Genomic DNA, 27,299 nt, shown 5'->3' on the forward strand with positions numbered 1-27,299 from the left:
GAGAGTGAGAAGAAGGGTGAAGGAGAAGAGCAAATTATGCGCTGAAACCGATTCTCTACACCAATATTTCCTTACCCTTAAGTCTCTAATTCAATCAGAGAGACTCTTTTTGACACATCTCACAATTCAAAATTTGACTGTATGAAATTGGCGATTTTTTCGCGGAAAATTTCAAGAAGCAAACACATAACATAAGAGGAGAGAAATTATCTGTTATAAAAAAAGTTTTTCAAGTCATCGACAGAGAGTGACTTTCCATGAAAAATGAAAATGATGGCAAACTTAGTTTATGATAATATCATTTTACTTTTTGCATGTGATTGTGTATAAAAGTGAAAAACAAATTCGAAAAACTAAATTAGATTTATATTAAGGATACAACTATTAGTCATATGTTCTTTGTTAAAAATAATCGAAGTGACATAATGTTAAAAACTAAATTAGAACAAACTTTAAAAACATAATTCTATTTTTGATTTGTAATTTGATTTGTAAAATAATAGATAATTTTTACGTGATAAAAATATAAAATTAATTTACGGACACGATTCGTTTCCGTCGACGTGGAGATGAGATTATGATCTGGTTTATGTTTTTGGTTATTGACACTTGATTTGTTTAGGTTAATGTGGATAAGAGATTGAGTGGTTTTTAATTGACATTTGATTTGGTTAATTTGAGAACCAATTTTTAAAAACAAAAACAAAATGATAGGAAAAAAATATTTTTAGTCAAAAGAAAAAAACATATATAATATCAAATGTTCTGATTATATAATATAAAGTTCCGTTGGAAAATATTTATTAGATCCCATAAAAAATTAGAAATAAAAGTTCAAATATATACAAAACTTTTCAAAGGTTAAACTATCACAAAAAAATACAAACAAAAAATTCAACTATCACTAAAATGTTTACATCAATGTAAAATAAATTAATTTCAAACTCAAATAATATTCAAATTCTTTATTATGCATACTATAAATATAAAATATTCATAAATTCACAAAAATATATAGTTCATAATACAACTTCCAACGAAATAATTGTATACAAAATATTTGAAAAATCAATATGTCTCGGGCGTAGCCCGGGTTAATCTCTAGTATAAAATTAAAGGAAACAAAATCTACCAATGAATTAATGATTTAGTTTTATAAACCTTTTTCCATTTCTTAATAAATTCCGTTCTAGTCTGACAAAAAACTTTTGATGGCAAAAGAAAAAATAGGAGAGAGAAAAACAAATACGTTTGCCTTTTGGTATGCATCAATATTCACTTATTCAGCTTGATCAAAAAGAAAAATTCACTTATTCAGCATCAATATGTCATTGGCTCCTCGCATGACACACACGAGATTTATTCCATGCATCTCAACCAAACCTATAGATTGGCCTACCCAGCCAAAATGTTCAGACTCACTACTGATATGGGATAAGGCCCAACGTAAAGACCCTTAAAATGCAAAGCCACCTTAAGCCGCGTGACCAGTTTTACGAGGGAGGTGATGATAAGGATTTAGACCTTAGTATCACACATTCCATGTGATGGAAAAAAAATCAATCTTCTATACGTATATATATATATATTCAAAGCATCCAAAACTCAGACTAGTTGTGTAGAATGTTTTGAAGGTTATGGTGGGCGTGGTTTGGAATAGAGAAGGATTCAAAAGAAAAAATAATAAAAAGAGGCTTCATAAACAGAGATGTCCACATAGAACAACAAAGATATTTGAAAAGGAAATATGCCAATGGAATATGCATTAACCGTTGAATTGGTTGGCAGTTGCGATCTTCACCTGTCCTTTTTTTCTTGGGCTAACCTGTCCTTAAGGTTATGTTTTTTACATATTACATGCACAAACCATAGCCAGTCCTGAAATTCCTATTCAAACTACAAATACATGATTAACTATCTTTAAAAAAAATACATCCATAATATTAAAGACTAGTATATCTCCCGTGCTAAAGCACGGATCAATTTACTGTTTCAAAAATGATTTTTGCCATAAGTTTTTTTTTTTGAACACTATTTTGCCATAAGTTTAAATGAAAATAATTATCATTTTAAAATATTATATGAACATTGTCACATAATATTAGACTGTTTACATTAAAAGAAAGCCGTTAAAAATATAAAGCAATAATGATATATATATATATATATATATATTTGTAGTATTTTCAAAAAGTACATAAGAAATTATACACCTAAATATATTTTAAAATAATTTATTTGATCCACTAACTTTAGTCAATGATTTGATTGCATAACTATAAATACTTGATTTAACTAAATATAAAGTTGGATGTATTGAATCTATAAATTTACTATTTTTATTTTATTTATAGCTTAAAATAACAATTTTATTAATATTTCATGGTTAATTACCTTTTTTGAAAACACACACAATTAAATAAAATAAACCTAAGTTACTTCTTTTGATAGTTTGTTAAAATTTAAGATTAAAATTACAAATTTAGTTTAGTTTGAACCACAAAATTTTGGCTTGAGGTCTTCATGTAGTTGATTAGACTTACAAATTAATTCAAACAAACATAAAACTCCTCCAAAGTTGCGCACTATTAGTTCTTACGTGTACACATTATATTATTGACCCATGTATCTCCTTAGCAAGTTACACCATATACCTTTTTTATACAGAGTTGTAATTACCTGGTAGCTCGGTAAAGAGGATGATATACCATAAGGCTTAAGCCCCATGGACTCCATGAATTAAGTAGATGATTGACATACCATAGAGTATGACCTGATTGCACCAGAATCAGATGAATGAACATGATCAGTGGAAATAATAAAATTGAATCTGATCATTCTGATAGAAACTATAACCTTCTTCTTTGATCCAAGCTACCTTTACTGCCACTATATTCCAGAAGAGGCATGCTATTAACCCTACATAGTTAAATAGTTTATTCTGTTAATATTTGACTTGACTCTTCACAGATCCAGTATTTGTTGCAGAGGTCTATAAACCTAAAGTACTTCTTTCTCATATATGTCTACAGAAAACTGAAATAATTTGAAAACTGAACGATACAAATATATATATATATATTTTTTACTTTGTTTTTGACAAAAAAGTTCATATGAACTCATTAAACACACCTCCTTTAATACTTTCAAATTCTGCATACCCTGCAGCAAAATCTTTAAGAGGATAAAAATGATTAATAACAATATTTTGTTATATTATAGTGATAGTTATAAAATGATTAGTTATAAATGAAATAATCTAAATGTAAATGTAAATGTAAAACATTCTAGTGATAGTTTGTTATGGGGATAAAAAATGATTAGTTTGTTATGTTAAAATGAAACATTTTATACTAGTTATAGTTTGTTATGTTAAAATGATAGTTTAAGGGGATAAACATTTTAGTGGTATTATAAAATGAAATAATTTAAATGTAAATGTAAAACATTCTAAAATTAATAACAATATTTTGTTATTTTACTTATTATTAAATTTATGCATATATATAAATCACAATAACACTAAACCCATTTCATATTTTGTTATCATCTTTTATACACTATTTTAATAATCCTTTTATTATATACTTTAAATGATTACATTTAGTATGCTGATATTTACAACAACAAAACATTCTAAAAGGAGCCCCCACCATCCCATTCAAAAGTTTCACTCAAATGTGGTTGAAACCGGCTCTTAACACACACCTCTTGCGGTCCCAGTTGTATACATTCGACCGTTACCTTGTCATAAACATTTATTCAAATTTATTCTATACAACAAATCAACCTCTCTGTTCGTGGAATGACGTGATAATTGGCTAACGTAGAATTGCTATTAGAAACTTTAAGCTTGATTGTGTGGTACCGAAATAAATATCCCATTATTACATCATTGGGTTATTTTTTGTTCATCTTAATTGCTAAAAATCTATGTGAATCTAATAGCACACACAGATCGAACTAATGTATATATTTCCTTAGTTATTAGTATATTACTTGTTCCAGAGTCTACGTGACTCTCCAAGGTAGGTCGAATTTGCTACCGGGCAAGGAGCAGCGCGAAACAGGAGGAAACCTCTTGTCCATCTGCAAAAGTCGTGCAACACAACATATTTTTATAATCGGACGGCTATCATTAGATCACAGTATTTATAATCCGACGTCTGCAATTTAAACTGAACACTATATATATATATATATAATATATATATATATATCAGCTAGAGCCTAAGCTAGACTCATCACATTTTTGTGTAAAGTGCTTTCTGCTGCAAAACACTCTCTTCTAATCTGAGACTATATATGGCTACTATCACTTCTGTTAAAGCTAGACAGATCTTCGACAGCCGTGGAAACCCCACAGTCGAGGTTTATTTTCTTATATATGTTTACATGACCGATTTTATGCACAACTGTATTAAACATTTCTCTTGATTCCCAAATTTTTACAACTATTACTTCACAAGGTTTTCAAATTGTCGATTTTTAACTAAAATTAATGTAAAAATGTTTGTGTTCCCCTAAATCTCAGGCCTAGTGTAGTTTACATTGTTAATTCATGATTGATCTCTTTGGGTGGTGATTTGAAAACAGAAAGAGGACTAGTTAATGTCTTGATAATGTGTATAGGTCGATGTCCACACATCCACCGGTGTTAAGGTCACAGCTTCCATTCCTAGTGGAGCTTCCACTGGTATGTTGCTTTATTTTGTTTCTTTGTAGATAAGTCTATATGTCTGTCTACAACCATTAGCCTATGTTATTCAGACATCAATGTTTGGTTAGATTAATCAGGCTTAGTGGATTAATTTTTTTGGTCTGTTTAACTTATTATTATTGTAAATATGCTATAGGAATTTATGAGGCAGTTGAGCTAAGGGATGGAGGATCTGACTACCTTGGAAAAGGTGTCTCAAAGGTGAGTATGTCTCTTAGAGTCGTGATTATGAACTAGTTTTTCCAACAGACCAAAAGTGTCTGATCGTGACATGTTTTCTTATTGATGTCTATAGGCTGTTAGAAATGTTAACTCAATCATTGGCCCAGCCTTAATTGGCAAGGTGACAAACTTGTTAAACCCTCTCTCCATCAACTCTTTCTAGACGTTATATGGATGACTTAGTTTAAAAGGTTTGTGTATTTGTTCTTGTCTGCAGGACCCAACTCAGCAGACTGCTATTGACAACTTCATGGTTCATCAACTTGATGGCACTCAAAATGAATGGGGCTGGTGCAAACAAAAGGTGTTTATTAATTATACTTCTTCTTTGTGTATATATTTGAGCATGTGAGATGATTTTTAACTAGCTTGCTTTTTATTTTTTGTTCATAGCTTGGAGCCAATGCTATTGGTTCTGTGTCTCTTGCTGTTTGCAAAGCTGGTGCTGTTGTCAGTAAAATTCCTCTCTACAAGGTTTAATGATCTTGCAATTGTATTAAGTTATAACTCTGTCTCTTGTAGCTTCTCTAACGATTTACTCTCTTATCATCTTGTTGCAGCACATTGCTAATCTTGCTGGTAACCCCAAGGTAGTGCTACCAGTTCCTGCTTTCAATGTCATCAACGGTGGATCCCATGCTGGAAACAAGCTTGCAATGCAGGTATGAACAAGTTCGATTTTATTTCATTTACATAAACCAATACTCTAGTTATATAATATGCAACCTGTGTTTGCATAGGAGTTCATGATTCTCCCTATTGGAGCATCATCTTTCAAGGAAGCCATGCAAATGGGTGTGGAAGTCTACCACACCTTGAAGGTAAATCTTGATTCATTTTGAATTAACATGTAACCTCACACAATTCCTTTTATGTGTCATTCTTTTTTAACACTTTTCATTAACACATTTTATGTGACTTATTCACGTGTGATATTTCAGTCTGTGATTAAGAAGAAGTACGGACAGGATGCAACAAACGTTGGTGATGAAGGTGGCTTTGCACCAAACATTCAGGAGAACAAGGAAGGTCTCGAACTTCTCAAGACTGCCATCGATAAGGCCGGATACACTGGCAAGGTCTGTATTGTACCCATTATACTTTACAACTGTCCCCTTGTAACCAAAGCTTAAGAAGTAAAACTAAAAGGTTTTGGTCATAACTTTCATAGGTTGTCATTGGAATGGATGTGGCTGCATCCGAGTTCTACACATCAGACAAGACCTACGACTTGAACTTTAAAGAAGAGGTAAAGTAGTCTTGTTTTCCTTAGGAGTACTCCTAAACTTTCTTGAAAAAAAAAAATCAAAGAACAATGCACTAATTGTCTATCTCCTGACTTATTTGTGTATTTTCAGAACAACGATGGCTCGCAAAAGATTTCTGGAGATGCTCTCAAGGACTTGTACAAGTCATTCCTTGCAGAGTACCCAATTTTATCCATTGAAGACCCATTTGACGAAGACGACTGGGAGCACTATGCTAAGATAACCCGCGAGGTGGGCGAGAAGTATCAGATTGTAGGTGATGATCTGTTGGTCACCAACCCCAAGGTCTGCTACCACAACTAATCGAATTGTTTTTTACTTTGCACCTTAGAAAGTGCTTATAGTATATACATCTAACACTCTTTCTTGAGCAGAGAGTTGAGAAGGCAATCAAAGAAAAGTCCTGCAATGCTCTTCTTTTGAAGGTAACATCCTCAGCTCACCTTATTTTGAAACCTTTGAAAACTGTGTTTAGTAAAATCATGTGTTGAATGAATGAACAAACAGGTTAACCAAATAGGATCTGTAACCGAGAGTATTGAGGCGGTTAAGATGGCAAAGAGAGCTGGTTGGGGAGTGATGGCTAGCCACCGTAGTGGAGAGACCGAGGACACCTTCCTTGCTGACTTATCTGTTGGTTTGTCTACCGTAAGTCACCCTCCCCATTACAATAACATGTTGGAATCTGTTCTTAAATAAATATATTGAAGTCTAGTGTGTATTGTTGTTATATCACAACAGGGTCAGATCAAGACCGGGGCTCCATGCAGATCAGAGCGTCTTGCCAAATACAATCAGGTTTAGTGTACAAATGATGATTTTTCTGTCTGATTTATATATGATCACAAAGTATTATTCATCAGACTGATCCATGTTTAATGTTTGTTAAAGCTATTGAGAATTGAGGAGGAGCTTGGAGCAGAGGCAGTGTATGCAGGAGTCAACTTCCGCAAGCCTGTGAAGCCATACTAATGAGAGAATCAAATGGAGCTGAGAGTTTGATGATGTGAAGATTTGAGTTTTTGTTTTTGAAATAAAGAGAGTTGTTTTCATGTGATGTACCAGCGGCTACACCCACTTAAACCACTCGGCAAACCTGCACTTTTTATTTGCAATCAGCCTTAAAAAGTATATCATTAGTATACTTTGGCATTATGTGTTTGTTCTCTTATTTATAGTAAAAATCTTTGTGGAGATTGTTCTTTCTTTCTTGGTTTTGTTGAAACTTGAATATGAAATCAACTTACACAACAAGAACTAAAAACCAAAAACTGTATAAACAATCAAGGCCTGAGTTACTTAGCATTGAATCAAAAAGTATATCAATGGTATTTTGGCATTTTGTTATCTTATTCAATAACATATTTGTGGAGACTGTGTCAACAGACACAACAAAACTGAATCCCATGTCAAGTCCGTGTCTCTCACTCTTTCTTACATGACAGAGTCTAAAATACAAAATAAAAATGCAGGCTGTGGGGTTCGAGAACCCACGCGCACTTATGTGCAGAAGAACTTAAGTCTTCCACCTTAACCTCTCGGGCAAACCTGCACTTCTGTAATTTAATCTAAAGTTCTCATATAAAACCTCATCTATTTGTCTTGATTCAAAATCATAACAACAGTAACAACCTTCTCTGCATTGTGGTTTCTTTGTTGGTTCACAACAGTTCCTGTGTAAGTAACAACACTATAACACAGCAATTGCAGTACAACAACATTCTCTGGTTTTATTTCTCGGTTTAAGATGTTTTACATGAATATATAGGTTTTTATTTTGCATCAGCAAAACATGTAAACCCAAACTGACATCAAAGACAGTTTTGTATGTATAAAAACTTGCACAATAAAGAAAAAGAGTTATTGCTTCATCATAGAATCATGTCTTCGAGCGTTTCAAGTAAACAACTACAGCTACGCTCGTTATCACAACAGCTCCTGTAACCACCACACCACCACGCCACGTAACCCACCCGCCTCCCTTTCCATCCAGAGAACTGAGTTGACCCGTTTCCGACCTCAAGCACCTCGTTGTTGTTGTTGTCTCGGTGAAGTCCAGATGCAGCCTCAACACCTTCAGTCCTGTAGACCTAGCAAGAGCAACCGCACCAACCAAATCACTATCCGACGTAATCAACACCTTATCGCCTTCATCATCCTCGTACACAATCTGAGGCCGCTGCTCCGCCACATCATCAACACCTATTCTTTGCATCACAACACCCATCAGCTCCTCAAGGCTTTCACCACCGCAACTAAACCGATGCACACGTCCCTTGAGATCTCCGACTTTGAAACAAAACGAGTTCCCTCCTAGCTCCAGAGAATGGTAAGAAGCGAGCTTCGTCGACGACCCAATCATCCCCGACGTTTCGCTACGAGCGTCCGAATCATCATGATCAACAACCGGGTCTAACGCAAGAGCCGAGTCCCAAAACTTCTGCATCACGTTCACAGCTCCGGAGCTGTTCTCGACCATCGAGATAGCCGCGTGAGTGATCTGCAACACGTCGACGCAAGCCGAAACCGAACCGTCTCTGTCCAACACGGGAAGATGCAAGAACTTCCCGTCGTGCATCGTGTGCAGCGCGTCGAGAATCGTCGTCTCCAACGACACGCATTCAGGACTCGGCGTCATAACTTTCTCCACAAGAATCGCTTCAGGAGACAAGTTCTGCGCTACGACTCTCATTAGAATATCCTTCGAAGTCAGTATCCCCTGGATCTTGCTCCCCGTGGAGATGATCACAGAGTTAACGCGCAGATCACGCATCCTCTTCGCGGCCACGTAGACAGAGTCAGACGGTAAGACGAGCACGACTTTGGAGCTATCGGTGATGATAGTCGACAAGGAAGGCTTAAACATCCCTTCCCTAACCGTCTCGATGAAACCGTACCCACCAGCACCAGCACCAGCCGTAGCAGCGGCTAAAGCGCTGCCTTGCTCCGCGGCTTTCTCCATCCTCGAGATAGCATCGTAGAGACACTTCGTGATGTCTAGCAGACCGATGAGTTCGCAGTTCTCCACGACGGGCAAGTGTCTGAACCCGCCTTGAACCATCTTCTGAAGAGCTTCCAAGGCTAAGCAGTCAGAGGTGACGAAGTCAGGGTTCTTTGACATGACTCTAGAGACGGGAGTCTGGTCTGGTTTCAACCCTTGGGCGATGACTCTCGTAGCGATGTCTTTGTCGGTGCAGATACCGCAGAGGAGGGAGTTTGAGTTGGTCAGGAGAATGGCGCCGACGCGACGAGATGCCATTCTCCGGCACGCGTCGTAGACGGTGGTTCCTTCGGGGACGGTGATGGCTTTTGATAAGCGAAGGTTCTTGACTGTTCTCTCGAGGTTGGAGGGAGGTTGAGGAGGTGAGTTTGGTACGTTGTTGACGAAGCTTCCGTGCTCTGATTGGTCTGGTTTCTTGGAAGGTGGTGGTGGTGGTGGGTGTCCTCTCCTCATCCTCCCTGATGTTGAAGAAGTCGCCGTCGCTTGAGTGCTCATACCGATCGATCTAAGGCTTGCAAGAAGAATCTGAAAATATCAAATCAAATGCAGAAATCTGAATAAACAATCCGATACAATGAATATGATCAATCCGATGAACATGCATATATAAGCAATGGAATCAGGTCCAAAGAGGATTTATGTAAAATGATGATGATGATGATGATGATGATGAAAAAATGATAAAACTTGACACCCAAGAATTCGATTAGGGTTAGGGTCGAAAGAGAAGAATCTGGGATTTATGTTGAAATGATGATGAAAAAAGAATGAAAACTTGAGATACAAGAAATCGATTAAGGTTAGGGTTTACCTTTGCTGGAGAACTTGTCGTCGTCTCTATGGTTTGTTGTTCCACGGCTTTCAGCAATGGTCTTAAGCCATTTTTATCATGTTCCCCGGCGTATGTGAGGAGGTGGTCTTCTTCTCCTTCTTATTTAATTTAGTCAAACTATATTAAATCAGATAATTAAGAAATCAAGATCAACTCTAAGGATGTATTTCCGTAAAAAGAAGAGAAAAAATTCAGTGAAATTAAGTTTTGCATGTGGCATGGATTAGCCGGAAAATGGTCAAATAATAATACAAAAACATTAATTGACAAAAATTATTCTACGTGTGGCTTGTGCAAGCATGTTATAGGTTGCTTCTAGCCATTTGACCCCATGTCACTTGATATAATTACCGTAAAAACTCTATCAATTAATTTAAATATTTTAAAATTATATATTATAAATAAAATAATCAGTTTTATGTTGACAGAAAATCAGTTTTATAATATACGGTTCAATTTATATATTGAAAAATATTATTTTACATATCAAATATATGTATCATTAAATATAAATGTTTTAATAGAATAATAATAAAGCATATTGCAATGATAAAAATAAATATAGGTACTAAGAAAAACAAATGATAGAATATTTTATATATAAAAATTATTTTAGTATTAAATTTTGTGTTTATTAATTTATCAAATATTAGTTAAAAATTATATATCATAACCTAATTCATGATCAACACAATAATTAGTTTAGGGATTTTTTTTGTGAAATTCAGAGTAGAAGGACTGAATTGCAATTGTTCTCTAATTATAAAAGCGAATTTAGGGATGGGAAAATTAACAGAATTAAAAATGAATCTGATCCGATCTAAATAATTAAATACCATATATGATATTGAAAAGAAAAAAGAGAAATTCTCAAAGATAATTTTTTAAAAGTTTTTTTAACTAAAAACTACAAAAATGATCGAAAATATTTCATTAAAAAACAAATACACATTTATATTCTTAGAATTATTAATTTTAGATTTAGGATTTATAGTAAAAGGTGAAGTTGGTTTTGGGGATAGGACTATAATTTTACAACATATATAAATACTAATTTGAAAAAATAGTTTCAAAAAATGCATTTTCGAGTTTAATAAAAATATGAAAAACAGATTTGAAAAAGTAAAAAAATAAGAAAAATAAATAAATTTGAAAACATATAATTTGAAACTATAAAAAATACTATTTTATTTTTATTTCGATTATTTGTGTAATTTATATATCTATAAAGCAAGAGGTAAAATATATTTGTATCTTTAATAAAATTTATTTTGATCATATAAATTTTTTTATAGGTTCTTTTGATGACAAAAATTAAAAAGAACTATTTAATTGCCCACAAAATCTATAGACTTTTTTTTCATTTTGATCGTAGAATTAAAAACAACTACAACACTTATATTGGTTTAAAGAAATTATGAATAAATTATTTTCTTTTAACTTATAACTTAAATTCTACTGCAACAACATCTATAATCATAAACCAAAAAACCAGCGATCTTTGACCAAAAGAAAAATAAAAAATCAGCGATCTTAATTTTAAAGCAAAAACATCCTAATAAGCACATATTCTCTGTTAACACTAAGCCCATTTAAGTACAGTAGGCCCAATAACGACGGAGCCTTCTAGGTTCAATCCTTGTCTACTCCTCATCCCGAAAAGTCACAATCCTGAGACGACACCCACAGACCAAACACACACACACAACATTACATTTGAACCACTAAACACACTTATCTATCACACACACAAACACATGGCGACTTCCTTTTCCGTCTCCAGACTCCTCTCTTCCTCCGCCATCTCCGTCGCCAAACCGTTACTCTCCCCAACCCCATCCTTCGCCGCGCCAATCTCCTTCACCCGCTCTCTCGCTCCAAACCTCTCCCTCAAACTCCACACCCGCCGCACCTCCATCGCCGCCGCCAGATCCTCCTCCTCAACAACAACCATCTCCGCCTCCATATCCGTCGGAGACAAACTCCCAGACTCCACCCTCTCCTACCTCGACCCCGCCACCGGCGACGTCAAAACGGTCACCGTCTCCTCCCTAACCGCCGGCAAAAAGACCATCCTCTTCGCCGTCCCGGGCGCCTTCACCCCGACCTGCTCGCAGAAACACGTCCCCGGATTCGTCTCCAAGGCCGGAGAGCTCAGATCCAAAGGCGTCGACGTCATCGCGTGCGTCTCGGTGAACGACGCGTTCGTGATGGAGGCGTGGAGGAAGGATCTCGGGATTAATGATGAGGTGATGCTGTTGTCGGACGGGAACGGAGAGTTCACGGGGAAGCTCGGCGTGGAGCTGGATTTGAGGGATAAGCCTGTGGGGCTCGGGGTTAGGTCGAGGAGGTACGCGATTCTGGCGGAGGATGGGGTTGTGAAGGTGCTGAATCTCGAGGAAGGAGGCGCTTTCACCAACTCTAGTGCTGAGGATATGCTTAAAGCTCTTTGATTCCCGATCCTGTTTTCTCTTTGTGTGTTTTTTTTTTGAATTTTCCTGAAGCTTTTCAGATTCTATGTATCCATCCATCATCGGATCTGTAACGGAATAAAACATAGGGAATCGTTTTTGTTTGTCAACACGGTCGGAAGTGTTTTTTTTTGCCTTGTTGTTTGTTTCGAATTGTTGACTACTTTGGGTTACTCTTTTTGGCATTTTTTTTAATTTGATTGATAAGTGCCATTTTAGTCAGATACCAAGAGTCCCACTATGTCTCTGTATGCACCAAAACGTTGTGCTGACGTTCTCTGAACATGAACAGTTTAGCTTTGTTTAATGTAATACACGGTACACCCACAGAGAAAATAGACCTGATTTCAACTCTTTCAATATTTTGGTCTGTGGACACTGGAGATACCCAAAAGTCTTTTGACTTTGGGCAATGACGTTAGGTTGATACATACTTGGTCTAGTTGCTTCCCGTAGAAATCAGCTATGCATATCCCATATTAATTTCCCTTTCTTTTAATCAGATCCATCACGTTCTGTATCGAAATTCTCAGTTATCATTATGGGAGAGCATAGCAACATTCTCGGATATTTGAGAGTGAGAGAGAAAGAGTTTGTGTTTCTTTGCAACCAAAGTTTCAGTACAAAAGACGAAACGATCACATGGTAGGGGTTAACAGTCGTTAAATAAAATGTGCGGGTAAAATCTACATTAAATTGAAAACATTTGGATTTAAAAGAAAAGAAAAAAAAGGAGCGAACTACGACTTTGTTTCTTTTTCTTTTCTTTTAATAACGGAAGATTCGACAGTCGATCTCAATCACATATCACATAAAGTAAATCAAACCAAACCAAACCTCACACACCTTTCTTCTCTTCTCTCCCCGCTCGCCGTCGTCGATCATCTGAGATCTCTTCACTACCCAATACCAAAGATGCATTCGAGCCATCTCCTTCTCGAGGAGCCGATCAGGATGGCTTCTATCCTCGAGCCATCCAAATCTGTAAACAACCATTCACTCATATTTGTTCTTATTTTTATTTCATTTGTAAAGAGTATCTCTGATCTCTCTTTTGATGTATTTTTTTCTTACGCAGAGTTTCTTTCCGGCATTAACTAAGATCGTCGGAACTCTCGGTCCTAAATCCAGATCCGTTGAGACACTCTCCGGCTGTCTCAAATCTGGCATGTCTGGTAATCATACAACCGACACAGTTTTTGACCAACACGATTCGTGTTCTTGATATTTCTCAATAACACTTTTGCAATCTGCAGTGGCTCGATTTGATTTCTCTTCGGGAGACGCTGAGTATCATCAAGAGACGCTTGATAATCTCAAAATCGCTGTTAAGAGCACTAAGAAGCTTTGTGCTGTATGTTCTCTATCTTTTGGTGAAGTGAATCATTTGATTTTGATCTTTGCAATATGCTTTAGTTGAGAGGTGTGTTTTCTTTTTCTTTTTTTTTTTGGGTTACTTAGGTTATGCTTGATACGGTGGGACCTGAGCTTCAAGTTATCAACAAGTCTGAGAAAGCTATTACTCTTAAAGCTGATGGTCTTGTTACTTTGACTCCCAATCAAGACCAAGAAGCCTCTTCTGAAGTCCTTCCCATTAACTTCACTGGCCTTGCCAAGGTTCCTTCTCTATGAAACGAGATGATGTTATCATTGGTGTTAGTGTTTTTCACTTGTGTGGCTGTGTTGTGATTAGAGTTGGGTTTTTGTTGGTTTTCAGGCGGTGAAGAAAGGAGACACTATCTTTGTCGGGCAGTACCTGTTCACTGGTAGTGAAACAACTTCAGTTTGGCTCGAGGTAATAATAATAACAAAGCTTACAAATGGGATCTTTAGTGGCTTCTCTGTGAAGTTTAGATATTTCAAAAAAATTATTATGTGTTGTGAGAGAGACTAACCTACCAAACGGAACCTTCAGGTTGATGAAGTTAAAGGAGATGACGTCATCTGCCTTTCGAGGAATGCTGCTACCCTCGCTGGTTCTATGTTCACGTTGCACGCCTCTCAAGTTCACATCGATATGCCTACTCTTTCGGAGAAAGATAAAGAGGTCATTGTTACTGTGATTGCTTTTGTTCCTTTTTTCCCCTACAGATTGTTGGCTTTTAGTTAAATATTTTTTTTTTATTTGGTTGTCATCTTAAGGTTATAAGCACATGGGGAGTTCAAAACAAAATCGATTTTCTCTCATTGTCCTATTGTCGACATGCAGAGGATGTTCGCCAGGTCTGTGTTCTTTTTACTCTACTCGATCGTCACTGGCTGTGTATTACTTCTTTGTGTATGCACTATTAAAGTATGAGCTTCTCTTATGTACTTCTTTGAACAATAACCACTTATTGTTTCATAAACACAGACCCGAGAAATGCTTAAAAAGTTGGGTGACCTCTCTCAGACACAAATATTTGCCAAGATTGAGAATGTAGAGGTAACTATTGACTTTTTTTTTCCTTTATCATATATGTCTCTGTAACTTTTCCTAAAGAGAAGGCTAATGATGATTTATTTAATTTTAGGGACTAACCCACTTTGATGAGATTCTACAAGAAGCTGATGGAATTATTCTTTCTCGTGGGAACTTAGGTATTGATCTACCCCCGGAGAAGGTATGTTGTTGGTTTGTTCATTCAAATTGTTTTTTCTTTCTTTTCCCGAAACTCTTTTTTTTGTAATTTACATTGGTGGGTTCGTCTTGCTTGTGCAGGTGTTTTTGTTTCAAAAGGCGGCTCTTTACAAGTGCAACATGGCTGGAAAGCCAGCCGTTCTTACCCGTGTTGTTGATAGTATGACTGATAACTTACGACCAACTCGTGCTGAGGCAACGGATGTTGCTAATGCTGTTTTAGATGGTATGTTTTATCTTTCAATATGCTTCTAACGTTTTAGCAGAAGGTAATAGTTTTTTTTTTTTTAATTTCTATTTACTCTTCCTGCAGGAAGTGATGCAATTCTTCTCGGTGCTGAGACCCTTCGCGGTCTGTACCCTGTCGAGACCATATCAACTGTCGGAAGGATCTGTGCTGAGGTAAGCTTTATGACATGTTTCTTTAGTGTCATTTCGTTGCCTGCTGTGTCTTCATCGGTTTTGCTTTTACACATCTTTTTTTTTTTAAAACTTCTCTTAGGCAGAGAAGGTTTTCAATCAAGATTTGTACTTCAAGAAGACTGTCAAGTATGTTGGAGAGCCGATGAGTCACCTTGAATCTATTGCTTCTTCAGCTGTAAGTTTCTTGTCTTCTATGTTGGGGATGTGTTGCAGAAACATAAGAAAGTTTTGGTTTTAAGACCTCATCACAGTTTATAATCTTTAGCTTAATTTTACATTTGATCAGGTAAGGGCAGCAATCAAGGTTAAGGCATCAGTCATTATATGCTTTACCTCTTCTGGAAGAGCAGCCAGGTTCATAGCATTCTTTTACTTAAAAACTTTTTTTTTTGTTTCTGTTTGTTCTTATTTATAGTTGTCTAATGAATCGTTATTTCGTTTGATTTTCCGGGCAGGTTGATTGCCAAATACAGGCCAACAATGCCGGTTATTTCTGTAGTCATTCCCCGAGTTAAGACAAATCAGCTGAAATGGAGCTTTAGTGGAGCCTTTGAGGTATGTGTCCCTCCTCATCTCTCTAAACTCTGGAAACCACATCCATGTCACATATATGTATCAGAAAAGAGACTCACCTAATGTGTAATATCAGACTTCTAGGAAGTTTTTCTTTTTATACTATAGTCACATATATGTAAATGCATGTGATGGTTTTAAGGTTATTAACCCTGTGGGACTCTCTCTCTCTGTCTCCCTCTCTTTGTCAGGCTAGGCAGTCACTTATTGTCAGAGGCCTCTTCCCCATGCTCGCTGACCCTCGTCACCCTGTAAGTCTTGTTCTCTTTTTCATATTATCTTCTTCTACTGGATAAACAAACAAGTCTCAAATGTGGTACACTCTTTAAGAACAGGGCTTATGTAAATCTTGAGAGTTTGATGTTCTAATTGAACCAAAATGGCGGTTTCACTCAAACAAGTCTTTTAAGAGTTTTAGTTGGAACTTTTTTTTGTGTTCAGAGTCCAACATATGTAAAAAAATTGTGATGTTTATTGTTGCAGGCGGAATCAACAAGTGCGACGAACGAGTCGGTCCTGAAAGTTGCGTTGGACCACGGGAAGCAAGCAGGAGTGATCAAATCGCATGACAGAGTAGTGGTGTGTCAGAAAGTTGGTGATGCATCTGTGGTGAAGATCATCGAGCTAGAAGATTGATAAAAAAAAAGGGAGGAAAACAGTTTGCTATTAATCTGTTTTTGCTTCGATCCAGTTCTCTGCTGTGAGTATTCAGGAGATTTGATGTCTCTGATGATTCCCGATTTTTCTTGGCTATACATTTAGTTGCCTTCAGATTTAAGCAACGGTCAAAAAAAGTACACAATGTCTAGCAATCTATTCAATAAGCTTGTAACATCCCTATGTTTTTGTATGTTACTAAAATATTCACGTTAAAGAATCGAAGACCTAGAGTCTCGTCTGAGTCCAAAAGATTGAATTATTGGTTTTTGATTATAATAAAATGTTTCGTGACAAAAAATAATGTTTTTAGATGCAGGAATACTTAAATCTTTTCACAGATTTTATAAACAAACTTTCGGTCTACGATTTTCCGATTAAGCAAAAACTAATAATAATACCAAGGTTTTTTATTTTATTTACCATGGTAATCAAGATCTTCGATTCATAAGCTTACACAACCAAATATTACGGTTTAAGTTGTAATTTATTCTTGATCATTTAAATATTACGGTTTTCAAACCCTTCTTTTTTTGAATAGAAATGTAAAAAAATATTCAGAACGAAAAAGAAGTATTTTGTGTTTCAAAACCCTTCTTTTTTGAATAGAATGTAAAAATTTATTCAGAATAAGAAAAAAAAGTACTTTGTGTTTCAAAACCCTTCTTATTTAAACGGGAAACAAGATCAAACAACACGTATGGTACCCCGTATGGTACCATGCCATTGCGGCATTGCCATTTGCCATACATATAAACTTCCAAACAAGTACTATATATTAATCGTCTTACATCACCCAAACAGTCCAATTGTTTTGCATCGATTATTTTTTAGTTCTTCTTAATTAATGTGTATAGTCACTTTCAACTAATAGTTGGCTTTGCATGCTAAACACCGGGGGACCACCATTTTGTGGTAGCCTGGACATTTAGTCGGGATTTTTTCTTCCTTGTCTAGAAAAACATAGTCATTCACGCTCCATCATGAGTTACGATTCACACTTTTTCATTGAATTTTCTTTGATTCTTTTTATTCTCGAACTCTCCTATCAGATGATCGTGTCGGAATGATAACGATGCTTCCAAACTTTACAACAACTCGTTGTAAATTCTTATCAAATCAAACGGTCTCAGTCTCCAACTCTACATCCCAATATTAACCACGTGGAGTAAATAGATATCACAAAACTAAAAAAGGACCCTACCTCAAGACATTAATTAATTGAAACTACCCTTAATCCTTATGTCTAAACTACTAAAGAGAATAGTTCTCAAGAAACCGCTTACGAAACTTCATCTGCTTTGATAAACAGAGGTGATCCAGTAATCTTTACTGTACATTTACTAGTAGACTAGATTCTGATCCGCTCTTAAAAAGGGCGGGTATATTTTTTGTTTTAAATTTAGTTTTTATATATGTGTCTTTTTGTGATTATATTCGTATGTTTCTTTGTAATCATATTTGTGTATAAATCAAAATATATATTATTAAATAACGGAAATTTAAAAATTGATCCGGTATACGTTCGGTTAAGGATGGGTTGCGGATCGAACCCGGCCCGCTGACCCGCTAATCCGCAGGTTTCAGTTTTGTTCTGATCAAAAAATCTGACCCGTATAAACCGCAAACAAATAATTTTGTACCCGCTCCGCTTAATTTTGCGGTTATCTGCGAGTTGTATTTTTTTAAACAATAACTCTTTAATATAATAATTGTAAAGATATATCAAAATATATTTATAATAAACCTTTTATCTATTATCAAAATTCATATACAGTTATATATTTTGATTTGAATAAAATAATATTTGAAACTTAAATAAGATATATGGTTTGAAAGTTGAGGTCGGATCATAATTTTAGTTTCTTTTTTTCGTTTTGGTCAAAACAATACAATAATTTAAATATGTAATTTCAATGCCAATCAAAAGGATTTATCATTGTCCACGTTCCCGTTATTTTCTCATGATGGAATATTATTTATGAAAATGTAACATCAGTATTTATATTTTGAAACATCACATGTATTCTCATTCCTAAATAAGAATGTGGTTGAACGTTCTGTTTGAAAATATGTATATTTAGTTTGGGTTCGAAGAAACTACATATAATATATAAGCTTTATACGTATATCCATTTATTAAATTTGAGTTTGTAAAAAGAAAAAAGTTTGGATTTGTACAAATTGCATATAACTTATAGATCTTGTACAACTATTTGTTATGTATATTCGTTTAGTTAGTTACGTGAACATAAATCTATGAATTTTAATAGCATAAATATAAATTTAAAAATTTTGACCTATGATAATAATATAAATCTATTTAGACCTGTTAACCTATTAAACTAATTGGTCTCGTGATCCGGAAAAGATCTTTTAGTTTTTATTTTTGTTTTTTTCATTAATGGCATAATCGTTATTAAATCTTCTTCTTCCTAAAGACATCTTTTTAAGTTTCCTGCAATTTTCTCTAAGATTATCATCCAAGTGTCTTCAACAACAACTATAACTTATGACGATTTGTTATAATCTACTTGTTAGCTTTGACCCAAGTTTCCTGAAAAATTTAGATGAAACGTTTGTTGATAAAAAAAAAAGATGAAAGATTTGTTAGCTTTGTATGAGAAATCTATACTATTAAAGTACAAGCACATTTGGATTTTTACTCTGTTTATCCCTATTAAAGAGACTTTCTTTTGTATTCATTAATGACATTTTGGACATTTTACATTGGTTTTTTTTTAATTGTTTTTGGTTTGTCATTAACCACCGGTTTCCTAATTCAATTTTGGTATGTGATTATTCCGTGTTTGATACTGCATCATTTTAATATTTTTCCAACCGGACATGTTTGAAACTACATCGTTTTTTCTCAAACTATTTAATGGTTTGGTTTTAAACCGCTTTTTCCTAAATATAATCCCAACTATCTAACAAAAATTATTTATAAAAAATAAAAAATGTTTACTATTAAAGTACAAGCACATTTGGATTTTTACTATGTTTACCCCTATTAAAGAGGCTTTCTTTTGTATTCATTAATGATATTTTGGACATTTTACATTGATTTCTTTTTAATTGTTTTTGGTTTGTCATAACCACCGGTTTCCTAATTCAATTTTGGTATGTGATTATTCCGTGTTTGATACTGCATCATTTTAATATTTTCCAACCGGACATGTTTGAAACTGCATCGTTTTTTCTCAAACTATTTAATGGTTTGGTTTTAAACCGCTTTTTCCTAAATATAATCCCAACTATCTAACAAAAATTATTTATAAAAAATAAAAATTGTTTATTGGTTCAACCAGTGGTTCAACAAGTAACTGGATTTCGATTTTAGTAGTTTTATTGGATTTTTAAATTTTGTTTTTTTTTTCAAACCCGAACTGAATTTATCTTTGATACCCCGGTAATCCGTTCAACCACAGGTCTCAATCGAATTTCAAAACACCGATCAAAACTATAAAACTGTTATATTGATTTATATTTAAAATATCTAATTCAAAATTAAAAACCTAGGAATACATGTATAATATAGTTTTACCGAACATAAATCTGGATATAAAATACATATATGAGACGGATTATATAAATACATATACAACACGGATTATATAAATGTGATTATATAAAATTTTCACCAAACATAAATCCGCGCTTTGAAAGCGCGGGTCAAAATCTAGTAATCACTTATCACGATTGTGTTTTCTAATTATAAAAAAACTGTTAAAAAAATAAAAAACTGTAAAAGAAAGTAAGTGATAGAACATGGATCCCACATATATTGTATGCTCTTGATGAAAATAAGGAAGTTAGTAAGTTACGTACGGTTAAATAATATTCTAGTGCGGTTATATTTACTTTATATTTTAGATGTAGTTATAAAATTTAAAAAGTAGATACAATTTTTATTAATAGGACAAAATGCAGAATTAATAGAATAGATTATTATCAAAAGTTTGAAAGTCTTAAGAAATTATGCTTAGGTTAACTGGCGCCGAGCCTATTAGTACAAATTTGCTAACCACTATATTACATGCGAGTAAATTCTGTCGCAAAAGATTGCTCAAAGGGCTTTGAAATGTACAAGTTGGTAGTGATGTTCTTGCCTATAAATTCAAAGTCAACTAATTGACTAATAGCTGATCAAATTAAAGAAGCTGGCAAGTGCAAAATTGGATCTAAAATTTATGGGACTTAAAATGGTTCTAACTTCTAATGCTAAGTCATTATACAAATATTATTTAACTATTGAAAATTATATATTAATCATTTATAATTTTGTGAACTTAAAAAGAAAGTTGTGTTCAAATATAATAATTATTGAGTATATTAGAACAAAACAATCTATACTGGTCACTAATGGCATAACCAAAGCTTTATAAGAAGGCGTAAAAGATGTGAGGTTAAATCTGGTAAATCTTGTATTTAGAATTCTCCATTGTAAACTCGTTCACATTGCTTGGCCACATTATATCTTATATATGTAAAAATTACGAAAATTATCTACATTATAAAATTAAAAAAAAATCCTAAAACTACTTACGGAGGGAACTTTCAAAAACGGATTTTTATATTTTCAAAAATCAAACATATATTAGATGGCTTTGGAAGAATATTTATGTTGGACTGACATAATAATGTTGTTCAAACAAAAAGAAGAAAAGAAAAGACTGACAATGTCTAACAATAATTTAACAGTCTAGCTTTGCTTTACACCAAATCAAACGGACTTTCCACAAATTTGTTCGGCGCCGCCACGTGGCGACAATACATTTTCGTCGATCTTTTAGCTTTCCCTTCTCCGCTCTTTATTTATTTATTTAATCAGTCCTTTTGATTCAACTAGTCTTAAACATCTTTCCCTCACTTTCCTCGGTCCTCGCCTCTGTTCCAAAGATTTTTCCCCGAGAGAAAATTCACCACAGTGAGAGAGAAAACATCAAAATATATAATCGTCATCGAATAAAAACGCGTATATGAGAGATTGCGTTTACATTTGATATATATATATATTACGAAGCTGTGTTTGTTTGTTATTGCGATTGTGTTTGTTAGTTAGGTCAACTATTAGGAGAGGTTATGGGCTCCTCCTTGTCGAATCTCAACGACGACGGTACGACGACGAATGATGATTATTCATCATCATCCACGGGACCTAACCTCGGCGATATTCCAGAAAGCTGCATCGCCGCCGTGTTCATGCACCTGACTCCGCCGGAGATTTGCAACCTCGCCGGTCTCAGCCGCTCGTTTCGCGGCGCGGCGTCGTCGGATTCCGTGTGGGAGAAGAAGCTCCCTCCGAATTACCAGGCTCTCCTCGATTTGCTGCCGCCGGAGAGGTATCTCGGTCTCTCGAAGAAGGATGTCTTCGCCGTGCTCTCTCGTCCTATCCCCTTTGACGATGATCACAAGGTCTTTCCGAGTTTTTGAAAATTTGAATTGGGGATTAGGGTTTTGATTGGAAGATATGATTTAAGTATTGTTTTTTTTAGGAGCTGTGGATTGATAGAGTAACGGGACGGGTTTGTATGGCGGTTTCGGCGAGAGGGATGGCTATAACTGGGATTGAAGACCGGAGATATTGGAATTGGGTTCCTACTGATGAATCTAGGTATCATCTTAATTCACTTCTTTAAGAAGATTTTGATGTCAAAGATCATTGCTTTTTACATTGTCACTGGACCTGAAGTTTCATGAGCTGTTCAACTAATACAACTTGAAAAGTTTTTGCGTGAGGATTGATGTTTGATTATTTGGCTCTGTTTCTGATTGTGACTCTGCTTTTGTGGTTTTATGAATAGTTATTATAAGACAATTTACTGTTCTTGCATGATCTTCATGATACACCAAAGCAAATGTTTTGAATTTTCTGTGGGAAAGCATGTGAATTGACATTGAGATCGTATTAAGCTTAGCCTTAGCTCATGATAAAGTTTTCCACTTTTGCTCGATACAAACAATGTATCAGTTTGTTTTTTTTCTTCTTTTATGTTTGTGGTTGTGAGGCAGAAGAATGTAAAAATCCTTTTTAAAAAGATTTTTTTTTCATTGAACAGGTTCCATGTTGTAGCCTACTTACAGCAGATTTGGTGGTTTGAAGTTGATGGGACAGTGACATTCCATCTCCCACCTGGTATCTACTCTCTATCATTCAGGATCCATCTAGGGGGATTCGCGAAAAGGTCTGGGAGACGTGTCTGCAACTACGAACACACGCACGGCTGGGATTTGAAGCCGGTAAGGTTTTCCCTTTCGACTTCTGATGGTCAAGAGGCGTCGTGTGAATATTACTTGGATGACGTGAAGAGAGAAGAGGCACACGGGCACCACAAGCGCGGTTTCTGGATCGATTACAAGGTTGGGGAGTTCCTAGTGACTGGATCAGAACCATCTACTGAGATCAAGTGGTCCATGAAACAGATTGACTGCACCCACTCGAAAGGTGGGCTTTGCGTTGATTCAGTTTTCATTAGCCCCATTGGTGATTTGAAAGATTGCAGAACGAAATCTTTTTGTGAAATAGATTGAAGAAAGAAGATTCTTTGAAGGTAATTTCATTTTTCTGGTTGTGCGTTGTATCGAGTTTTGTTTTTTACTTCAGATTCATTTTGTTACATAGTTTAGGCGAGAGAACTCTCTTTGTGCATTCCCATGTTTATAAGGTTGGATCACTATGACTAACCAACCAAAGTTATATGATAAGATTCTGTGTATGACCAATTCTATTCATATTTTGTCTTTGTGCTTTTCTTTTTTAATAATATCCAGTGATAGATGGTATGCAAAAGATATGATCGAATAATTTCAATCTGTATTCTCTAAATATCACAAAGTATCCAAAAAATGTTAATGCAGGTCCAAAAACTACTATAAAAAGAATAGACAAAACAGAACAAGGACAGAGAAGCCAGAGTGTAATTCGGCTGAATTGGGAATGGCCAAGAAAGCCTCAACCATCATCTGACCAAGCCGGACCTGAGAAGACGTAGTCAGATGCAAGCCGTCCGGTTCAAGAGGTAGGCCCTTTGCGTCAACACAATGCACGTTGTCAAGACCTGTCTCCAGTTGTGCTTTTCTTACAGCGTCAAGGTATGGTCCTGCGCCTGTAGCAAGAGCCACCTTTTGTTGTTTATTGTCCAAACCAGCAAAGAGACATAAAAAGATATTAGAAGAATGTATAGTAGCATCAATCATGTGTGTTGACAAAAAAAAAGTATCAATCATGTACAGTATTATTTGGAAAATAGCAAAAAGTCAAATTGAAAAACATTGCAGCTGGACAGGTACAATACAATTGCTACAGCCTGGATTAGTACAATGAAAATTCACTAAACAATACCAGAAGATAACTAAAAATAAATCCTGAATAGAATAGTGGCATGCATTTAATAAATCAAATCCCTATTTCAAATTTGTGAAAAAAAAATAACATCGAAGCCACCATTTGTTTTTCTAACTAATTAAGAGGGGTTATTGGTAGAAGAATTCTTGAGGAGTTGTAAAATTTATAGATTCTATTATTATTGGCAAAAGAATTTCTGAAATCTTAGTAAAATCTATTGTTATTGGGGTAAGGATTTGTAAATTCAATTCAAAATCCTTCATTATTGGAAAAGTTTACATATCATTGATTTAGCAACTCCATTAAAATCTATTGTTATAGGGATGTAAATTTTCTTTTTTTTATTCATGAGACTCAACTTTAGAAATACCATGTATATCAATAAGATTTTCAAAATCTATGAAATAAAAACAGTCATATACAAACACATAACAAAATAACTACAAAACTATATGAAAGCTGATGGAACATAAAATAATCCAACACAAAGAGCATATATTTTTTTTAGTAATTAACCAAAGTTACGAAACTAAGAAGTATTGAAAAAAGTACATATCATTAACATGTGTTCTATTGTAAATTAAAAAAGTATGTGAAAATTTTGAAAACTCATAAATCTTGGATTTCTTATAAAATTCCCGAGAACAAAATACTTCAAATTTTCATAAGCAAAATAGTTGAAGAAGTTTTAATCCAACACTAGTATAGCATATATTATTGTTATTCTCTTTCCATTTGTTTTACCACCATTAATTTCTTACTTTATAAAAACTAAAGACAATCAATGAAATTCTTTTAGAATCTGCTCGGCTTGGTTCAAACTAAACACAACTATTTGTTCAGTCTTCTTAACTTTTAAAATTTGCTAAACTTTTAGAATCATCAAATTCTATAGAAATTCTTGTACCAATAACCCCCCCCCCCCCAAAGTTTTTTTATCACAATGATTTCTCAATATTATTCTCCAATACAAAAAGTGTTATGACAAAAATGATTAAGTTCAACTTTCCACAACATTGTAAAGTTTTGTGAAGTCTTGTAACTATTCTGCTTTTAGTACGTGTTACCAGTCACAAGTCTGCTGTATTAGTAATCATAACTTCGATGCAATGTTGCAATAAGAGCATTTCCAATGAAAATTATTGAATAATACTTTTTAACATCTGATATATATGTATTAGTTTTAAAGATGCATCAAGCATCATAACAACTAAGTCACTCTGAGACAAAGAATTCTCAAATGAAGATTTATGATAATTTCATTAGATACCATGAAAACAAATGTTCTTGTCTAAGTGGGGCAAATTCTCCTTTGGTATTTAAATATAATTAAATTGTATAAAAGTGCAAAAAATATAAATGTTTAGGATCACAAACTTGATATCCTTTCTAATAAGGTTGCTTCTTTACTTGCTCATGGAGTTTCTATCTTCTTTCTCACAAGTCACAACTAGACTCAGTGTAAGCTTTCTCTTTTCTCTTTACACTACTTTCTTAACATGTATGACTCAAAGTCATGGCCATGTACTTGCTATCTTACATTCAAATAGGTTACCTCTATTTAAAAAAAGAACACTTTGGTGCAACGTACCTGAATAATAGGAAGATTTGGATGTTGTAGATCATTTCGTAGATCACTAAAAAACTGGACTAGTCTCTTCTTATAAACCGAAGCATCGACCATATCCACCGTATCCGACTCACCCTGATACCACAAAACCGCCTGGTACGACCCACCTCCACTAGCCACCATTGCAGCTTTAGCCCTCCTCACCGTCTCCTCGTACAAAAACTGACCCTTTTGCCATTGGCTTAGTTTAGTCCCACCGATAGAGCACGGAACCAAACCCACATAACCAAAACGGTTAACCACCCGGTTAGCAAATGGCATCCCCGGTCCAACACCATTAGTCTTGTTAACGTCTATATCAGCATGGAGTGGCTCGTCGGCTTCTTCCCACTCGAGCTTGGCTGTGAGACGGAGGATCGAAGGGTTTGATCTACATTCCCGTGGGATAACGCCGTCCCACACGGTGATGTTCTTGGCGGTGTCGTTATAAACGCCGCCTCGACCCGCCATGTTGCTTTGACCGGCTAATATGAAAATGCTGATGTTTCTTGGGATGGTTTGTGATTGGATTTGTAGAGAAGATAGACTAAGCAAGATGATGAAGAGGAAGAATATCATATTGTTCATTGTGTTTTTGGTAGTTGGAGGAGGTCTGGATCGAGATCCAAATAAGAGTCGAAGTAAGTGCAAGAGAGAATAATAATGTTGTATTCTTCTTATTGTTTTGTCTCTTTCTTCTTGTTAAATCAGAACTCTTCTTATACACTCTTTTTCCCTTTACACACAAAGAAGAATCATTTGTTCGATACTTTTTCATGCACAACTTGAATTTTTATAATGAAACTGATTTTGTACTCGATACCTACACCTATAAAGATGACTTAGAACTTTGATTATTTAATAGCGTAGCATAACGGTAAAATGTGACATAATATATTAATATATATATTCATAAGAAAATCATGTAATCTCCGCTATAACCAAGAAGAATCATTCCAATGTGAAACCTTAAACCGAGATTTCCGTTATAAAAAAAAATGAAAAATAATCTTTTAGAAGCTAACTATTTTTTTAGCATGTTTTTTAAAATATTTGTTAGCATGTTCATGGAAAAATATCACATAACCAACTATCTTAACCAAAACTAAACCGAAAAGTAACCAATAAAAACTAAGAAATAAGTTCATTCGTTGAAAAAGTTGATCCGTACTGAAACCTTCTAATCATCTAAGTGGAAGTTATGATTATAACAGAGAGAAACTTATGCTTTATGTCTTTAACTTCATCGACTTAACTCAGTCTTAATGGGAACATGTACGAATGATCGATGATTCACTTGTTTTGGTTTCTGTCAGATCTGTGGTATTTCCAAGACATTGTACGTGTCTTTATGAAGAAAAAAACAATAAACAAAAAAACAAGGAAACGATGGTGATGAGTGGATATGCAAGACGGCATGGGGAAAGTAATGATGTGTTCTTCACTTTTATAATTAGACTAGAGATATTACTTCAATGAATAAAAAGAAATCTAATGAGCTTTTCTTCGGTGAATAAAGGGTTCACATGAACAGTGGAGAAAGCATTAGTTTGGG

The 27,299-nt window shown here is 34.9% G+C and overlaps 6 protein-coding genes and 1 non-coding gene across 9 annotated transcripts; 4 read left to right on the forward strand and 3 right to left on the reverse strand.

Annotated features, from left to right (window-relative positions):
- Positions 1-4,262: 4,262 nt before the first annotated feature.
- On the forward strand, positions 4,263-7,273 carry LOC108860530 (bifunctional enolase 2/transcriptional activator-like). The gene is made up of 15 exons (XM_018634395.2): positions 4,263-4,371; positions 4,633-4,696; positions 4,857-4,921; positions 5,016-5,063; positions 5,160-5,246; positions 5,336-5,416; positions 5,503-5,604; positions 5,683-5,763; positions 5,884-6,021; positions 6,114-6,191; positions 6,301-6,495; positions 6,585-6,635; positions 6,718-6,858; positions 6,952-7,008; positions 7,102-7,273. Exons 1-15 carry the CDS (start codon positions 4,306-4,308, stop codon positions 7,180-7,182), a joined length of 1,335 nt encoding a protein of 444 aa, XP_018489897.1. The 5' UTR covers positions 4,263-4,305; the 3' UTR covers positions 7,183-7,273.
- A 404-nt stretch (positions 7,274-7,677) lies between these two features.
- Positions 7,678-7,762, reverse strand: TRNAL-UAA (transfer RNA leucine (anticodon UAA)). Its single transcript has one exon. It is a non-coding gene; the product is annotated as a tRNA-Leu (tRNA).
- A 185-nt stretch (positions 7,763-7,947) lies between these two features.
- LOC108860539 (CBS domain-containing protein CBSCBSPB3) lies at positions 7,948-10,161 on the reverse strand. Of its 3 annotated transcripts, none has more exons than XM_057010454.1 (2): positions 10,023-10,154; positions 7,948-9,716 (listed from the first exon to the last, which is right to left on the reverse strand). In XM_057010454.1, the coding sequence occupies exon 2, from the start codon at positions 9,704-9,706 to the stop codon at positions 8,090-8,092; it is 1,617 nt and encodes a 538-aa protein (XP_056866434.1). In that variant the 5' UTR covers positions 9,707-9,716; positions 10,023-10,154; the 3' UTR covers positions 7,948-8,089. The 3 variants fall into 3 exon arrangements, with proteins under 3 accessions (XP_056866434.1, XP_056866433.1, XP_018489905.1); XM_057010453.1 differs by having other exon boundaries at positions 7,948-9,722; XM_018634403.2 differs by having other exon boundaries at positions 7,950-9,736; positions 10,023-10,161.
- A 1,547-nt stretch (positions 10,162-11,708) lies between these two features.
- Positions 11,709-12,618, forward strand: LOC108856360 (peroxiredoxin-2E, chloroplastic). Its single transcript, XM_018630140.2, has one exon. The coding sequence runs from the start codon at positions 11,801-11,803 to the stop codon at positions 12,494-12,496; it is 696 nt and encodes a 231-aa protein (XP_018485642.1). The 5' UTR covers positions 11,709-11,800; the 3' UTR covers positions 12,497-12,618.
- A 693-nt stretch (positions 12,619-13,311) lies between these two features.
- LOC108805101 (pyruvate kinase 1, cytosolic) lies at positions 13,312-17,039 on the forward strand. The gene is made up of 16 exons (XM_018577066.2): positions 13,312-13,498; positions 13,593-13,689; positions 13,771-13,868; positions 13,976-14,131; positions 14,232-14,309; positions 14,430-14,561; positions 14,657-14,737; positions 14,868-14,939; positions 15,028-15,117; positions 15,216-15,360; positions 15,448-15,536; positions 15,637-15,732; positions 15,844-15,911; positions 16,013-16,112; positions 16,322-16,381; positions 16,614-17,039. Exons 1-16 carry the CDS (start codon positions 13,430-13,432, stop codon positions 16,764-16,766), a joined length of 1,584 nt encoding a protein of 527 aa, XP_018432568.1. The 5' UTR covers positions 13,312-13,429; the 3' UTR covers positions 16,767-17,039.
- A 4,588-nt stretch (positions 17,040-21,627) lies between these two features.
- On the forward strand, positions 21,628-23,532 carry LOC108856535 (F-box protein PP2-A15). Its single transcript, XM_018630363.2, has 3 exons — positions 21,628-22,205; positions 22,286-22,404; positions 22,850-23,532. The coding sequence occupies exons 1-3, from the start codon at positions 21,873-21,875 to the stop codon at positions 23,319-23,321; spliced, it is 924 nt and encodes a 307-aa protein (XP_018485865.2). The 5' UTR covers positions 21,628-21,872; the 3' UTR covers positions 23,322-23,532.
- Positions 23,377-26,533, reverse strand: LOC108856536 (probable carbohydrate esterase At4g34215). Its single transcript, XM_018630364.2, has 2 exons — positions 25,727-26,533; positions 23,377-23,912 (listed from the first exon to the last, which is right to left on the reverse strand). The coding sequence occupies exons 1-2, from the start codon at positions 26,330-26,332 to the stop codon at positions 23,661-23,663; spliced, it is 858 nt and encodes a 285-aa protein (XP_018485866.1). The 5' UTR covers positions 26,333-26,533; the 3' UTR covers positions 23,377-23,660.
- Between the last annotated feature and the right edge of the window lie 766 nt (positions 26,534-27,299).

Source organism: Raphanus sativus, chromosome 5 (assembly GCF_000801105.2).
Source record: "Raphanus sativus cultivar WK10039 chromosome 5, ASM80110v3, whole genome shotgun sequence".
In the NCBI taxonomy this organism is placed as follows: Eukaryota; Viridiplantae; Streptophyta; class Magnoliopsida; order Brassicales; family Brassicaceae; genus Raphanus; species Raphanus sativus.

Coding starts and splice junctions, on each gene's coding strand:
- LOC108860530 (XM_018634395.2), top strand. CDS start 4,306: ATGGCTACTATCACTTCTGTTAAAGCTAGACAGATCTTCGACAGCCGT. Junction 4,922..5,015: donor TTGGAAAAGGTGTCTCAAAG/GTGAGTATGTCT, acceptor TGATGTCTATAG/GCTGTTAGAAATGTTAACTC. Junction 6,859..6,951: donor TATCTGTTGGTTTGTCTACC/GTAAGTCACCCT, acceptor ATATCACAACAG/GGTCAGATCAAGACCGGGGC.
- LOC108860539 (XM_057010454.1), bottom strand. CDS start 9,706: ATGAGCACTCAAGCGACGGCGACTTCTTCAACATCAGGGAGGATGAGG.
- LOC108856360 (XM_018630140.2), top strand. CDS start 11,801: ATGGCGACTTCCTTTTCCGTCTCCAGACTCCTCTCTTCCTCCGCCATC.
- LOC108805101 (XM_018577066.2), top strand. CDS start 13,430: ATGCATTCGAGCCATCTCCTTCTCGAGGAGCCGATCAGGATGGCTTCT. Junction 15,118..15,215: donor TTGATCTACCCCCGGAGAAG/GTATGTTGTTGG, acceptor TTGCTTGTGCAG/GTGTTTTTGTTTCAAAAGGC. Junction 15,912..16,012: donor TCTTCTGGAAGAGCAGCCAG/GTTCATAGCATT, acceptor TTTTCCGGGCAG/GTTGATTGCCAAATACAGGC.
- LOC108856535 (XM_018630363.2), top strand. CDS start 21,873: ATGGGCTCCTCCTTGTCGAATCTCAACGACGACGGTACGACGACGAAT. Junction 22,206..22,285: donor CCTTTGACGATGATCACAAG/GTCTTTCCGAGT, acceptor TGTTTTTTTTAG/GAGCTGTGGATTGATAGAGT. Junction 22,405..22,849: donor GTTCCTACTGATGAATCTAG/GTATCATCTTAA, acceptor TTCATTGAACAG/GTTCCATGTTGTAGCCTACT.
- LOC108856536 (XM_018630364.2), bottom strand. CDS start 26,332: ATGAACAATATGATATTCTTCCTCTTCATCATCTTGCTTAGTCTATCT. Junction 23,913..25,726: donor CAAATCTTCCTATTATTCAG/GTACGTTGCACC, acceptor AAACAACAAAAG/GTGGCTCTTGCTACAGGCGC.